This window comes from Neopelma chrysocephalum, unplaced genomic scaffold (genome assembly GCF_003984885.1).
Source record: "Neopelma chrysocephalum unplaced genomic scaffold, ASM398488v2 Primary Assembly neopelma1_43, whole genome shotgun sequence".
NCBI lineage: Eukaryota > Metazoa > Chordata > Aves > Passeriformes > Pipridae > Neopelma > Neopelma chrysocephalum.
In genome coordinates, this window is record NW_020897702.1 from 16,649,437 (window position 1) to 16,666,458 (window position 17,022).

The window sequence follows — 17,022 nt, forward strand, 5'->3', positions numbered from 1 at the left end:
AAAGCAGTTGAAGAGTACATTATGAGAACAACATCCAAAGTACACAATGCTTTGTCTTTTAGAGAGGCTTATTGGAAGTGATGCCAATGAAAGCCTCTCTTCTTGATGGCATATATCCCGCAAAACAACTTCCCAAAGGACTGAAGTATAGTAATTTCTGGTTCCCTTGTTTGAATTCAAGGCATCTGAGATGAGAGCAACTCCTCTGTCCTGTTTCTCTAATTCTGTCCCTTTTATTACCACATCTGTTCTATTCTCCATAAAACAGAAAGGATTTTATTCCCACAACCCGGTGCAATTTATGGTTGTGAGAAAAACTGTAGTATATTTTATATTAAAGGAGAAATTGGTTAGTGTCAGCTCCCACAAACTGGAATGTGATCGAATAAAATTCTAGCAATTTTATTAGTTGTAAAGCATGTAGATGAGAATGAAGCAAGAATCTTTTTTTTTTTTTTACAAATTTAACAGTTTTGTACAATTACCATCCTCATGCATTTCAGTTTATCTTTGAATGTAAAATCTTTCTTCAAGTCTTATTTGAACACAGAATAATCTCAAACCCCATGCCAATACTGACAATTTCTTCCAGCTCTTTCAGCTGGACAAAGATATCTGCATGAAAGAGATCTCCTGGGAAAAAATAGGAACAAAAGCTGCCATGGGTTTGGGACTAGTGAAAGTGCCAAAAAGAGCAGGGATGACAGCTTTTGGTTATCCCTCAAAATCTTTATTTTCCAGAGTGCAAGTAAAGGAGAAAGATACGTAGTGGCTTTCAGAGGGATGGGCATTTACGCCCCTGAGAACATGCTTCAGATTTCATCAGCGGGAAGGCCACTATTTTATTTTTTTCAGGAAAAGAGAGAGCAAAACAGTGCAAGGAGCATTCACCAGTCCTGCACAATAGATTCTAAAACACAGGAATGCCTTTGATGTCTTATATTATAAAAGTAATTATCAGAACAAGAAAAATGCACAGGCTGAAAAGTGTTATATTTTTTTTTCTCAAAATGTGTGCTGTTGATCACTGCTATGGACAAAAGTTACAGGTAGCTTGGTAAATAACTGGTTCTGTAATTGTACATCCAAAACAACAGGTTCTCAAAATTGGCAGATCTTTCAGAAAACTCTAATTGGGAACTGATTGTTCCTGCTCCCCACCCTCCCCACTCTCCCCACATCCAAATTTGCTTCCATCTGGGGCTGTTCATAAAGCTGCAGTTCTGTCAGTGTCAGAGATGCAGTAATTTCTAACTCAGGAGTTTTTTGACACACAAAGCTCCTGCTTACCCTGCCAGCACATTTGCATGCATTTGGAAGGTTGGAAACTAGATACAGCAGACATTCAGAGGAGACTGGGTCGCTGCAGTAGCCTGACTACTCTGCATGTCAGACTTTGATGTGTGAGTTTTCAAAGCCATCATCCTATGCTACTTCCTTCAGTGTTTCTGCTGCTGCCTGTACAGTGAAGGCTGCAATGGAAATTTGCCTCTTCACTTCTTCCCAGGCTTCATGTTGATCAGCTTTGCTTTGAATATCAAACATGGCATCGTAGATCCCTGGGAAGGACTCTCCGGCATACTTGTTGTGACTGCTTGGAGCAAAAATGACATGTCTGTGGGGAAAGAAGAAAATTAATGAAGGGGGGGTGTTCATTGTAGGGAACATCTGTGAATCCCAGGAAGATCTGAGCTTACTAAATACACAGGAAATCTAGCTGGACACATCTTTAAAAGGACAGGAGCCAGCCCCAAGGGCAACATCTGTGTGAAAGGTCACAGATTTAGGTCAGGTAGCCTTCTTGGGAAGAAATGATGCATTTGTCTAATTAGGAGCAAAACCATGTTACACTTTTTGAAAATGGGAGCTCAACAAACCTGTTGAACTAATTTGGCAGTCTGAAAAAGGGAATAAAACTAGTTATAGGTGTATCGTAAAAAATGGAACAGAAACCTCAAAAATAACTAAGTAGCTGCATGATGGTCAGCAGATCTGGGAAAGGAATGTAAAAATAGGGTAAAAAAATCTATGGGTGAATTAGGAATCTTCAGAGATCAGAAGTTACCATATTGGATCAGAACTACACAAGAAGTATTAATTTTATTTGTTTGTGCAGGATTTTTTTTCCTAAATAATGGATAGCTGCATATCTTCTCTTAGATTGGTTTGATTTTAAATACGAAATATCAAAGCACATTTGCAGCATGTGAAGGAGTCCTTCCAAATAAAATAAACATTAAAACTACATTAATAAAGGCAAGAAATTAAAAAAGTAAAAAAAAAAAAAAATCCAGACAGCTCTAAATGATACCCAACACCCAACGAGAAGAACTGTAGAAAGCAGCAATTTCATTCTTCCCAAAGTGTGAATGACAGTTTATCCTAGGAGGATGGAAGTGTGATTCTCAATTCTACCTGCCTGAGGGACTTCTGACTTGACATGAAAGCCGTCAATCAGTGAGTCAGATATATCCTGTCGTTAGGAAGAGGGGGATACTGAGAGCAAAGTGAGGTAGTCACACACCTGACACTGGAAGCTGGCTTCTTGTCAGGTATTACTAATAAAAGCACTGAGTTTCTAGAAAGAATATGGTAGTTAATGATATAAGCTATTCCACCTATAGAAGCACTTAAACCTGGGACAGAAGGGACTCTGCAGCACAGCTCATAGGCCTTTATCCACCCCGTGCTGAAAGGTCCCTCCCTCTTCAAGCTCTCTCTTCTCTGCTTGTCTCTTCAGCTGACCCTCACTACTCATCTATTCTCACCCTTATCTCCCTTTTAGTCTACCCTCATTTCTCCTTTTTTTTAGCACAGTTGATTCTCCACTCAATCCTCACTTTGTGCAGGTTCAAAAGAGCAAGCGGTAACAGCGGTAGTGCTACACACCTGCTAGTAGGAGTCACAGAGCATGATGGTTGTGTGGTTTCACCACAGCTAATAAAAGCAGAGGGCCAGACCCAAGGAGAGGAACTTGGCACCACAAGACCGATGTAGCCAAGGAATTCTCCTTGGGGATTATAAGCAAAGTCTACTGCTCACTGGATTGTACCTAAAGCAACGTGTTGAGCTGTAATTCCTATATGAGACCTATACAGAAATTTAACTGGCTGGTCAGCTGGTGGGGGGTTCACCTGCAAAAATACAGTGCCTTAGACAGTGGGTTGAGAAATTACTTGCCTCACCTGTAAAACCTCCTTCCTGGCAAGCCCAGAGGATCAGTGAAAGCTCTTTCTATCAACATCAACTGATCATTCATGATTCGCACTGCAACTGGACTGTGGGAGATGGAGACAGAACATTTCACACAGTGGAGAAACATGACTTCCCAGTTGTGTTTAAACACTTTTCCTCTTTTTTGGACAGAAATAAAAAAGACAAATATGGTCAACAGTTTTCAAAAAAAGATGAGGTTTTGCAAATGGACATATTCAATACATGTTTTATTAATACATTGAAATTTCTGTGTTAGAAAACTCAACAAGATTTCACACTATGCAAAATAAAATGGGAAAGTTTCTGAGTGTCAGATACTTGCTTAGTGTTAAATGGCATGAGAAAGATCTCAACAGAGAGCAGAGGAAGGCTGAGATTTAGGTCAAGATGAAGATAGCTAGATTTTGATACCCACCCATAAGTCAAGTGTCCATACTCCTGTTCTAATCTATACAGTAACATAGTAAGGATGGGATTCAGTTGCCTAAACACCTAACTGGTACCATACCAGGTGTCTAGGAGCACTTGGCCTCCACTCACTGCTCTCAGAAGGCACAGGAGTCCCATAGGGCCCTTAGGTTTGCAAGCATCCTACAGATATCTCTGAAGCATCATCCTCTCTCCTTGAAGTGTGCTGAATGTACAAATTCTGGCATCATCTGCAACACTCAAGTGTAGGTGTCTAAACACAGAGCTCAGCAGTGAAAGTTAAAGTTGGACTATCTGCCTTTCCATGTATTACAACAATTTTGATGTCAATCTGACACTTGTAATAAGCTCTACAGCTGATACTATTCATCATAGGAAGCATTCTTATATCTGCTAATTTATCTTAGCCTGTCTCAGAGTTCAAGGGCTCTGTAGAGAGACTCCTTGTGTTGTCAATTGAAAGAAAGAACAGCCACCCTTGGTACCTAAGACAGATGTACATATATGCATACACACACACACAAACACATACATATATAAAACTTTTTTTCATACTTACTCTTTCTTGTCCACTTGTTCAAGCCTCCTGTGAAATTCATCAGCAGCCTTTGAAAAGTTCACCACAGAAGAAAAAAGAGGATCTAGAAAAGGAAGGACTTCGTGAACAACTTTAGGATATTTACTGAGCCCAATCTACCTTTGAGTTGCCCAGTGGGAGAAAAACTACATTTGTCTTGCTGATATAATAGCATTAATTTTTTTGTCTTTCCATAAATGATTAGTTTCCCTAGTGCAGACTTTAAAGAGCTGCACTACTAGCAGTAATAGACAAATACCTTGTGCAATGAGACCAACAGTAAAGCAGAATGCATGGTAAAGTTTTCACAAGTTTTCACATCTTCCCTCTGCCTGGCAAGGAAAAACTGGCTGGCATTGCAAACTGGGAGATCTTCAGTCTCCTTTTTAACAAAAGGATGCACTGTAATGTTTAGGTATAAAAAGCCTGACTTTCATGAAAAATATCAGCTCTTCCAGAAGGCTGTGAAGAACAGCAGGATTTCTCTCTAGGAGCATGATGTCCTATTCATAGCATAACAGAAGAGTGTGGTATGTGTATTGAACAGCATTAGGTGGGGCACAAAAGACACAGCTGTCTTAGAACACAGTGATACACACAGCAGATTAAAGTAGCTAAGTCCTGTGGTTGCTCCACGCTGGAATTACAGCATAGGAGGTGTCTCTGCCACAACCCCACATGCCATCCCGCAGTGCTGCCGTGGGATTTTACTTGCTGTGCCTGGCTATGTGCAGTCATAGCTGCAGCTATGGCAGTTTTTTTTCCTGCCCTGTCCTTGGCAGTACGTCCAAGCCATGTGGAGTAACTTAGCCAAAGAAGCAGAGGTCTTCCTGTTAATGGCAGTAGCAGCTGTGATGATTTTCTTGTGATAGGCTCTGTTTAATACAGACCTGTGAAAATTATACAAGTAATTTTTATAGAATAAGTAACAGGTGGATATTATGAGGAGAACTTCTGGCTGCACCAAAACTCAACTCAATTACAAAGAAGGAAATTTTACACCTTGTGCATTTTGCCCACAAGTTTTAGAAAACTAGATAAACCAGAGCATCCTCTCTTTGATTGTACAGGAAAATAGGACATAAGATTAGATCATCTCCTAAATCCAGTCCTCTGTTGGCAACTATTATTCCTTCACCGTTTATAAATTCATCACTCAATTTCATGTGACATGCTTTCTGTTCCCAGGACTCCTATTGAAAGCTTTTCTTCAGTCTCATTTGCTCTTCTGTTTCTAGCAAATTTATTTATTCATCATGAGCCTGCATTTTCTTCTTCTTATATTAGTATTGTTGTTAGTTTATGCAATTAGAGACACAGATTTTATGTATGCAATTTGTTTATGGACTGCAGCATGGAGAGACCCATGTCACCTTGAGAGGGTGAGAATTCACACTTGTCCACAACTGTGGCAATAGCTCTAAGTTTGCCAGAGGATAGAGTTCTGCCCTGCTGACATCATGGTTATATTGCAGCAACAGATTATATTTCAGAAGCAGTAGGAGGGGATTTAAGAGGGGAAAAAAAAAAAAGAAAGGTTATCTGAAAATATGTAAGAAACTTTGTGTTCATGTTCACTAGCTATTCAGTGTTGTCAGTATTGGTTATTTTAGAAAATATCACATTTCTTTTTTCCCCAAACTTTATTTCCTGACAGCATATTACTACAAGCACATATTTTATGAAAAAAATTTCCAGCCTTCATTGTTGCAGAGGAACAGCTGAAATGTGAATCCAAAGGCAAATAAAGCCCTTAATTTATCACTTTAAAAGACAATTATGTGATTTATTCTGGTTTAATTAACAATTTTCTGACATTCAGTGTTGTCAATAAGCAATTCTATGAAAATGTTGAGTGAAATTAATTTTAATTTTCACAGTACTGTAAAAGCTACCTATGCATTTTAATGTACTCTGGTGCAATAGAACAAACAAAAAATTAGAAATTAAAATTTCATTCAAGAAATAAATTAACACTCAACAAGCCTGAGAGAAGAGACATGAAAATAATGAAAAGACTGAAAAACATGCCTTGCAAAGAAATGGTCAAAATTGCACATTGATAAAGCTGGTAAGGAGAGGTTTAGTGGTATTTGTGTAGAAAAAAAAAAAGAAAAAAAGCTAAAAAAATATTGCCTCTCCATTCTAGGAACAAGAATAGATGCATTGGTTATAAGGTAGTTTGGTCAACTTCTAATATGAAATAGAGAAAAAAACAATGAAAATAAATTATTTCACATAAATTTTGGTAGATGTTCTATTACTACAAAAAGAATTTTCAGGTATGCTGAAATATGCTGCAGTGAACACTGGACAATATTGAAATAAATCCCTGTGTTATGCAGAATCTCAGACTAGATGATCCATCACACAAGGCTTTGTCTGTATCCAGAGGCCTTTTTACAAAAAGGGGTGTCTTATAAAAATAGTCAAGAATTTTTCACGTAAACCATTACATGAAGTTTTAAATGTCATTTTTAATTATCCCCAAAGGTGAATTCAATTTGACTTACTTCTAATGCTTCACATAGTCCAAAAGAGGACTGCATCTCCAAAAAGCTAATCTGTGTCTCTAAATTATTGGTCCATCAGATAGCAAGTGAATTAGGACTGACTGAAAAATCTCCTTAGAACAGAAACACAAGGAGTGAACAAGGCAAGAAGGAGAAAAGAAGAGAGAGAGAGAGAGAGAGAGAGAGAGAGACAGAAAATTACTGTGGAAGCCATCGTAGCCTGGGACCCAGAGCACTCTGCTGCTTCAGACCTATTTTATATGCTACAGAGAAATGTGTTCAAGTGCTTAGCAAATGGATGTATTAATGCAGGAGAGCTAGAGAAATACTTCTGTTGTCTAAAACTGGTAGCCATGCACTGAGGCAGATGGTAAACAAGTTCCCTGGAGGTCAGATGAAGTCTTTGCCGCAGGAGGAGCAGGCGCCTGTGTCTCTCAACTTCCAAGAAATCACCATAAGCATTTAATTTGTCTTCTTTTTTAAGCAAGAAAGTGAAAAGCAGGCTGTGATATTTCTTTATTCTGCATCTGAGGTTCCTGACTGCCCATGAGCACCTTGATAATACCTATATTTAAAAATATGCATGAAATTAGAGGCTCTTTCTTATGATGGCAAAATTCAAACAGGAAAGTAAGGAATTCAGTTGCAGAGCTGTAACAGATATGACATACCCCTGCATGATTCTAATTAACATACGTAAGAGACAGTCTTGTGGCTATTACTCACCAAATGACACTTTGTAAAGTTTCAGCTTTTCTTCATGCTTCTTGGCCAATTTATAAATTCTATTGCTATATCCTTTTAAGGCTTCTCCATAATCTCTACAGTCGAATGGAATGACCTGGGAATCTGCCAGTTCATAAACCAGTTTTCCTCGTAACTGGGCAATTGTTAGCTGTTTCTTGAAAGTGGGGTCGTAAAATTTTTCCACTAGTTCAAATGTCTCATACCCAGTGTGATAAACAGGATAATTGCTGAATTTGTCTGCTTTCTGGAAAAGATCAAGGAAATTTGTCAGTGCTCTGTATTCTGACTGCAGTTAAGAGATGTATTGATCACTTAATGGCTATGATGTTTCATACAGTTTCCAAAACAAAAAACCTATTTGCTACACAACACAATTTTCTATTCTTCATTTTTATTTGGTCATCTTAAGAAACTAAACCAGTCTGAATCCATGGACTGTTGCACAAGATTAAATGAGACGGCTCCCTTCTCTCTACCTACACAGACCTGTCTTCAGTTCCGTTATACAGAGATTGCCTTCACCAAGAGTGAAAACAGTTTGGGGTTTTGGATAGCAAAAGTCCTCAATCACAGCCCCTTTTTATCTTGCATAGTTATTTCTGAACACAATCATGGAAGATTTGTATATTAAAAAGCTTACTAATAGCATGGTGAAATGAACTGTATTCTATAAATACCTTTCTGTGAACTTGACATCCTATAGAATATACAACATCACTGTAACATGTTTTCTTCTACAGACATTTAGGTTTCTTGCTAAATTAAGAAATGGCACTGATATACAAACCAGTCAAAGATGCTTTGAAGCTTGTTTATTAATTCTGAATAAATGCTTGTTACAGGATGACTGCTCAGCACTATCAAAATTCTTCAAGCAATCTGGCAGACTTACCCTATTCTTGGTGTAACGAGCTCTGCCTGATGCAATTCCCAGTCGCTGAAAGTAAGCTTCAAAATCACTGCCTGACCCCAGTTTATTTATTCTACATGTAGAAAAGACAACATCTTAGTGAAAGCACTTACTGAACAGTAATAGTAACTTATGCAAAATGCAGATTTTTCAGAGAAATTGTAGTCTGTTCTTCTGGAGGGCACATCAGGGACACTGGTAAGATCAGAGGCTAGATGAGTGGCAAGCTTAATTACTTAACTGATTTTATTCCAACATGCTGATTCAGTATTCAATACTGCTAGGAAGATCTTTTGAAGGTAGTAATCCTGATTATGACACTGATCACATTTCAAAAAAAAAACCCAAACAAAACAACGAACCACACATTATGCACGGGAGACATAAAATTGTATCAGACATGTCTCTGCCATCTTAAAACATCAATCAACTATTTCCAAACTAATATGAATTGGGCAGAAATGTATGTAAAGACAGATGTGTTTATGTACTTGGCACATTCCGCAGCAGAATCCAAGACCGATAAATAATTTCCACTGCAGAAAGTGATCGGCATTGGTACCTACGGGTCACTACTGCTATCTGGTGGGGAGATGTGGCATGACAGTAAAGACGCCTAATATTCCAAGTATCTTCACATATTTACGTTTGATATTAAGTTTTAGGTTTATATGTCTAGCCTGGTGAATAATTTGTGTTTCTCAGCTAAAAAAAAGAAGTTTCTTCTGCTCCAGATGGAGTTCTTCTGTTAGTATAAATTTCTGCAAGGAACTAATTGTATCAACTGAGAAAGATCAGATGTGGTAGATTTTTCAAAAGGAAGAAATCTCAATGAGTCTCATGAACCCAGAAACTCATCTTAGCAGGGCCGGAAAAATGCAGAACATTTTGGTCAAATCACACAAAGGGGCAGTTCTGTTTACCTTATGTGAGTAATGCCGCACTGTGAAAAAGATTTAGCTTTCTGAGTCACAGGCTGAAAGACTGATTAGGATTTTTAGTACGTTCAAATATGAAGTTTTAATACCCTCATATATAGATTTGTAATTTAATACATTTATATCCATTGTGTAAACAAAGAATAATTATCACAAGTTTTTTAATGGCTGCTTTTTAATTACTGCTCTAGGCAGCTTCTTTCAACTGAGCATTTGCTTATCCTAACAATTTTGTCTCATCTAGTTGGTGACTAAACTATGTTTTGAACTCTTTCCCCACCCTGCTTTTTTTGATTGCTTTCCAAATTGCTTTTCTACTCATTAAAAGTATGAGATTTCATAATGTTATCATAATTTAAAAAAAAAATATTTTACTATAAAAGATATTGCTAAAAAGTCACCTTACACTAAAAGGTTTTGTACTGCTGTCATAAATAGCACATCTCAAAAAATTCTGGAGGGTAGACATGCTATGATATGATAAAAACATTGGGAGAAAAAAAACAACAACAACAACATATTAAAATCTTACCTTGGATAGCTATTATTTTCAGTTCCAGGGTCTTTCTCAAGCCAGCTCTCATAAAGAGACTTATTTGCATAACCCTCATCAGGGCTTAAAATCTGGAGAGGAAAATATTATACTCTCATTGGAAGAACCTCTAACTCAATTCATTGTCAAAGGAGCCCTTTACAACCATCTGCATCATTCTTTACCAACAGTATTACTGCATGCAGGGAAGTACACATACACTGTTTACATTTGTGACACATATTTATGGATCCCAACCACAAAAAGCATCTCACAGGCACTTGGAACCAAGCACAGGCAGCAGGGAAAAGCAGGTTAAAGGCTCATGGATACTAGCTAGAGCTCATCTGCTACTGGAAGAAGTTGATTCTAGGACTTCTTACCACCTTATAGCACTTTGTATGTACACACACAACAGCATATATAATACTATGAGACTCTTCCAGCAGCCAGGGTGCCCCAGCTGCTCTCCTTTCTGCAGGCAAGGGGAGATGACAGCCATAACCCCGTGGAGGTTTGCCCTGCACAGCAGCAATATTCTCTCAACAAGGCTAAATCTAAAACTTGATTGCTTTTTCTATAGGAAAGTCACAAAAGAATTGTGCTAGAAGGAAGGGTCCAAATCAGTCATATTACAGCAGTGCCAAGGGGACTCAACCAAGACTGGAGAATCATTGTGTAAAACATTGTATGTACAAATGCAGGTGTCACCCTTACCTTCAAAAAACCAAAAAGCTCTGTAACCAGGATGGAAAAGGTAAATATTAGTGCAGTCATCATGCTGCCAGGAAAACTATGAAAGTGTGTAAAATTAGTTGACCAAAGCTCTTAGAAAATCTATGGCAGAGGTAAAAATAAATCAATACTTCAGCCTTGGTCTCCATCTACACTTAAACAGCCTTTAATAGACATGGTCCTTTAAATATAAGATTGCTTATGATATGTAGAGGATTGGGATTTTTTTTCCAAAATACAAAACATAAATGTTCATGGCTAGATACACGGCCCCACCATATTATTGAGACTTAAATTCTGCATTGAAAAACATACAGACTCCGCCTTGAAAATCCAAAGAGTTCTGACCTCTGAGATTTTGTCAGCAGCTAGCAGAAAAATAACAACTTTGTGAAATAACTGCTTGGCTGCCATCATTTTCAGGGCACTTTGGTTAAGTCCTAGGGCTAAAATGAAAACGGCACATTAATAAGTGCAAGCTGAACTCTGACATATGGGAGCAAAAGCACTCCATGCTCTGGCAAAGATATTATTCTGACATTTCTGGTCATGTAAAAACCTTTGCGCAGCTTCTTCATACAACACTGAGAGCATAGTAAAACATACTATTTGCCCTGACTTAGATCCAAATCTAGAATCAGCATAAGCTTCCTGCTACCTCAAGGAAGATGCAGAGTTCTTTAAGTATAGCTGAAGCAGTGGTGATCAGAACAGGGGAACTGGAATTGAGCTATTGCAGACACTGTCTGGTGATGACCAAATGTCTAAATCCTAACAGTGGAGCAAGGCGAAAAAAGACAGTCAACAGCTAAATGTACCATCTGTATGCAGAGGACCACACTTAAATGCAGAACTCCTTGAAAGAGAACACTTCACATGTACACTACATTTCTTTTTGGTGAGAATTGGCTCACTAAAAAATAAGATCAAAGAGATCTTTGGATTTTGGACTGTTTAATACGAACAGAAATAACCTTCCTTTGGACATGCATAATCAGATGTCAGGTTGTCAAGTTTTTTCTTGTTTACATCATGCTTCTAAAGTTAAAAGTTAACATAACATGGAGTAGGAATTTTTTTTTTAAGTCAGTCTTAAGTACTTTGCATAGTACTTTAATGGAAATTTTCTACTCAAACCAGCAATAGTTGAATAGCTGACTTAAGATCAAGAGTGAGGTACTATTTTTAGCCCAGAGCATCTTTTTTAACTTAGTTTCTCTTTTGCAGGAAAATGTCTTCCTGGGTAAGTGGCTTGCTGCAGACAGAAAATAAATTATGTTATCCAGGGCCTGCAGCACTAAGGACATGGAAATTTTTATATACAAAAGAGAATGCCCTTCAGTGTGCAAAGTGTCAGAGCTAACATTTGAATAAACACAGCTTCTTCCCCTGCAAGGATGAAAGAAAAGGTTAAGATAGAATTTATAAGAAAATAAAATGTAGAAAAGAAAATCATAGAATAGCATAGATAAACCTCCCCTGCCATTTCAGGTTTTAAAAGAGTAACACTTTTGAAAATAACTCAGGATGAATGCATCTAGTGGATTGAGAGACTGGTAGCTGGAGTCATCCTACCAAGTGCAATCACAGTGCAGATTTTTACACTGGAGCAAGCCACCTGAGTTCCCTTCATATCAGGGGAAAAAATTGTTTGAGTTCTGTACATACAAAGGTGGAAAACCACATTTGGCCAAATGAATCTCATCCTAAAGGCACTTATTTCTACCCAATGCCTTTAAAGGGAGCCTATGTTGCTTAAGTCAGTCAGAGATCTGTTCTGTTAACTGAGATGAATCCAGATCTGAGGATAGTGGCAATGGCTCATGCTAGGTGCCTAATTTGGTTAACTCCTTATATGGCCAAGGGAGTTCCATACTTTAATGGATCAGAACCTTTCAGTCTGATGAGAATTTATTCTGAGAGCTGAAAGTAAAGAAGACATGGTTAGACCACTTGTCATCATGCAAATATACATGTCTGGCCTGTTACAAAACCTTCTCAATCCTTCAATTTTTATTACATATTTCAAAGGCTCAGTGAGATATGAAGGAGATTTGGGGGAACAGACAGAGAGAAAATGGTAGCTAGCCAATATAAAAATTATTTCCTTCAATGATTATCACTTTAGATGTTTTGTGTTTTAGATGTTTAGATGTTTTATCATCTTGGTTTTATTATTATTGTTTTTACTATATATTGAAAATATGACTCCACTTATGTCAGTGACACATTTCAACCTTTAAGAATACCGAGGAACTGTGAGCATGGACTGTGTACTGCTGATGGGATGTTTTGCTATTGATTTTGGTGGGATCAAGATTCTTCCGGCACAGCAATAAAATAAATCCAATATTATTCAATAATCCTATTTTATCCAATAAACTTACAGTTTTACATTCTTAGAAAGTCAGAAATAGTAGACACTGATTATACCTCTTTTGTCAGATTATACACCAGTTTGTAGAGAAGAGGGGTGCAGTCAACTCTTAATGTGTAGTTCCCTGAAAATAAAACAAAGACATGGAAATTTTCCCTTCATGTACCAGTGGCATTATCTTCTTAATTGATTATACCCTGCAGTCCTTTCTTAGATAAACTTCTGGATTCCAAGGCAAGAATTTAGATCTTGCCTCAGAATATATACAGAAATAGACTACTTGGTCACACTGTATGAGCTCCTGCCACTGCATGACAATGATGGATTGGTTATAGTACATACACAGGAACATAATTAAGCCTTCCCTCTAAAGGAAGGCTAAAATATGCCTAACTCTCCCTCATTAGCTACAAGCCCTTGTCACTCATATGCTTCCTGAAGCTTGTGTTAAATAGAAGGCAAAAAATAAGATGTTAGAAATAAAGTTAATGCTTTCAGGAAGTGTGCAAGAGGAAAGACATTTGCTACAAGATGTTTTAAGAAATCTTTCAATTCAGCTACTTTTCTTACCATAGACAGTACTTTTTCGATGCTTTTGCAGACTGTATCTACAAGACAGGTCATCTTCTGAGTAAGAGAGTTGCAAGATATCTGGCATTTTACATTTCAGAACTAAGTCTAGCCCAAATAGAAGGCAAAAAAGATGCAGAGCAATGTTTTCTTCTGTCTCCTAAACCTCCCCTTTTACCATTAGGTAGTGGTATCTACCCTTTATTCCCATCAAATTTTCATGCTGCTGGCAGATTGTGTTGGGCTTGGTAAGTATTGCATAGCAAAGTTCTCAGCTGCAGCAGCAACAGTCCCATCAAAAGGAACTATGGGCATTTTTGGGACAGGCAGGAGTGTAAAGCAGTCTTCTCTACAGACTGTAGCCACCAGAGAGCAGTGAGCAAACACCTCTGCCCTCAAATAGAGACAACAACAAAGAAGGGAACAGGAATGAAAAGGCTGCAACATAAAAAACTCCCACAAGCTCTCAGATAACAGTTATTAAGTTATTGTTATTGTTGGTAATTAGTTATCAGTTATTAGGTTTTGATACGGCTTTAGATCTTGGGTCACACTTTTACACAGTGTGTACTGACATATCATATTCTAGGACTAGACTGACGATTACAAAAAAGTCCATGATGATGGAAAAAATACTAGATGATGTTAATGATGTTTCCAAAAGGAGTCTGTATTTGAGAGCTGTAAATTCAAATCATGAAACTGTTCAAAATGATGAACCCCTCTCCTTCTTTTCATTGCTATAAGACAATAAAGAGAAATAATTGGCTGTGCAAAATGTGGTATAAGTGCTGTGGAAAACATTTGATGATAAACAAAATAATCATCAGAGTACATGAATGCTATGACTTTACAGTAGATTTTACTACTCAGTCAGGTGAAAGATATCCAAGATACTTAAACCAGTGCACTTAACATGGTGTTCTTTTCCTTATTACATATTTCTTTTCCAGTTGTTTTACTTTCATATTTTCTTTAATGCATAAAGCAACAGATATGTTTGAATAATCAAGATTTAGAAGAAAATTGTTAAGGCAGCAGTATGTTGGCGGCAAACCAACTAAAAAATATGTGTTACAATCCATGCTGAGAATCTGAAGCAGTTGTAAAGCTATTATTTCATTTGTGAGATCTTCTAGGCGTGAAATTCTGCTCTACTTTTTACACAGCATGTAGGCTGCATAAATGAAGGAACAGCTCTAACCCTCCTTATTCCTCAGCTCCAACTGAGCCTTTAGAAACTGGGTTTGGCTTTTCTTTCTTTCCAATCCTTTTGTGATGGACAAAATTTTCAGCTGACAGGAATAAAAAGAGTTCTTAAATATGCCTGTTGATAACCATTTTATTCACACAAAGGAAGCCCAAAAAAGTTGGGTTTGACGTGGAACATTAATGCCTTGAATAACTTGATGTTATGATGCAGAGCAGCTTCACAGGACTCTTCTAACTATTCTTTCAGCACAGACAACAGTAAAAGAGGTCCTTCAGTAATAAAGCCCAGCATATTTTAAGAAAGATTTTGTCATTCAGGTTATAGTGTAGAGCTCCCCAAAAAGGCCAGTTTGTAAGTAACATTCCTGAATGAAAGATTCTTGCAGTCTGAAGAACATAGTAAATGGGATAATGGTGGGTAAGGTTTTTTGTGAAACACTCTTCAGTGCCTATTTTTGAAGAAGAGCTCTGCTGTAATACATGTATAACTCCCTGATCATAGCAATGAACAAAGATGACCACACTGGCCTGAAGCACTAAATTATCTCGCACCCCCATCAAGTGTAAATCTAAGGTCTCGATACAAGTTGTCTTATAAACATAATATATTAGTGTCTGAAAATATTATGATTCCACAGGGAAGAGTTGGAGCTGTGACCAGAACAAGGAGCAGACTGTCATATATCAAAACCACAATTGTAAATTAAAGCTAATGCAGTTAAGAGAGAGTTTAATATACAGAACACTCAGTTAACACAGAACACAACACTCCGCCAGAGGAGACATTCTGGACTCCAGACACATGGGCTGCAGCTCAAGGATGGCACTATTTGCAAAAGAAAGCAACACGAGAATTTAAATTGTTCTGTCTCTCCACTAAATTCTGTATTTACTACACTTATTCTGAACATCACTATACCTATCTTATGTTTTCCAGCTCTGAATGCAATAAATAATACACAGAAAACTAATAAAAATTATGCCTGGGAAGTAAGGTAAATTTAAAAATAAAAGACCCACCTTCTATAGAAGAATCTGTGTTGATGTAAGCAACTGCCCGTTCCTGAAGGACTTTGGCATTTTCCTGGGGTTGTAAATGTGTAATTGTTACTTTCAATTAGTGACATTTAGTGAAGAGCATGTTAAGTGCACTATTTCTTAAAGCATTGCCTTTAAGAACTCTGTCAGGATAAATACTACTATGTACCTTACTAATTATATTGTTTGAAGATGGGTAAATGATCCTGGCATATGAAATTCACTCCTGCTTTCTGGGACTTAATTTGTTGTGGAAAATATCCACAAAATGAAGGTTCTGCCTGCTGCATCACACAGGAGTGAGATGGAACAGGAAAATTATTGAACAGAATTGTAACACAATAAAATAAGGCTCTACATGCTTTTTAACTCTGCACTTTGGGACTTTTTGAACATGCAACATGTCACTGTGAGATCTGCCAGAATTCTTCCATGCTTTTAATTCCTAGCACTAAATTTAATTTTAACACTGATGAACTGAGCACTGCTGTCATTTCTACACTATTCCATTTCAAAAAGGGATGAGTCAAAGCACTAAAATACCCTATTAAAATGAAGTTGACTATTTTTAGTCCACCAAGAATTGCTTTCATGCTAAATATTTACACACATCTCGTTTAATTTTTTGCAAACTGGTAATTGTGTTTGAATTGATATTCTAATCAGTAAGCGGTATTTTATTACGTTTTGGCTTTGTGACAGATATTTTAATTAGGTTAGTAATTGTTACTCAATTCATTCAATTTGTAACCCAACTAATCATTTGTAAGTCACGTGAACTAAAAATTGAATTGGTAATTGATAAATACATAATGATATTAATATCTTTAAAAAAACAGTAGAGCAGATCCCACAAAAGAATATGAAGGGAGGGAGCAAGCCTGTACATGCATACATGAGGCCTTGCAAAGTCATATTAGCAGCATAAAGAAATTCCTTCATTTATGAGCAGTGGAGATTGTCTGTATAACAAAAGGATGTTGCCACAGTTGCAATTTTTCTCTTACACAGAAGGCAGTGAATACCATGGGTTAATTTTCCTCAAGATTTAATACATGACAGATCTGGCAGCTGCAGAAAATTGGAATGTAAGCTGTGAGGAATGTCTCTAGAGAAACTGAATCTGATTTAGTTGTAAAAAACTAGTAATGCACACCACCAAGATAAAGCAAAGAAACAATAATATCGAAACACTGAGTTTCAAATACGAACTGTGCTTATGGTTTTC

General features: G+C 37.4%; 1 protein-coding gene across 1 annotated transcript in view; it reads right to left on the reverse strand.

Moving 5' to 3' along the window:
• Positions 1–908: 908 nt before the first annotated feature.
• LOC113964788 (N-acetylated-alpha-linked acidic dipeptidase 2-like) overlaps positions 909–17,022 on the reverse strand; it is a 32,794-nt gene continuing 16,680 nt past the window's right edge. Inside the window, 8 exon segments of the mRNA XM_027677460.1 lie at positions 909–1,615; positions 3,186–3,278; positions 4,205–4,286; positions 7,462–7,726; positions 8,375–8,465; positions 9,863–9,954; positions 13,031–13,098; positions 15,777–15,840. Coding sequence (XP_027533261.1) covers positions 1,426–1,615; positions 3,186–3,278; positions 4,205–4,286; positions 7,462–7,726; positions 8,375–8,465; positions 9,863–9,954; positions 13,031–13,098; positions 15,777–15,840 — 945 coding nt within the window. The 3' untranslated portion in view covers positions 909–1,425.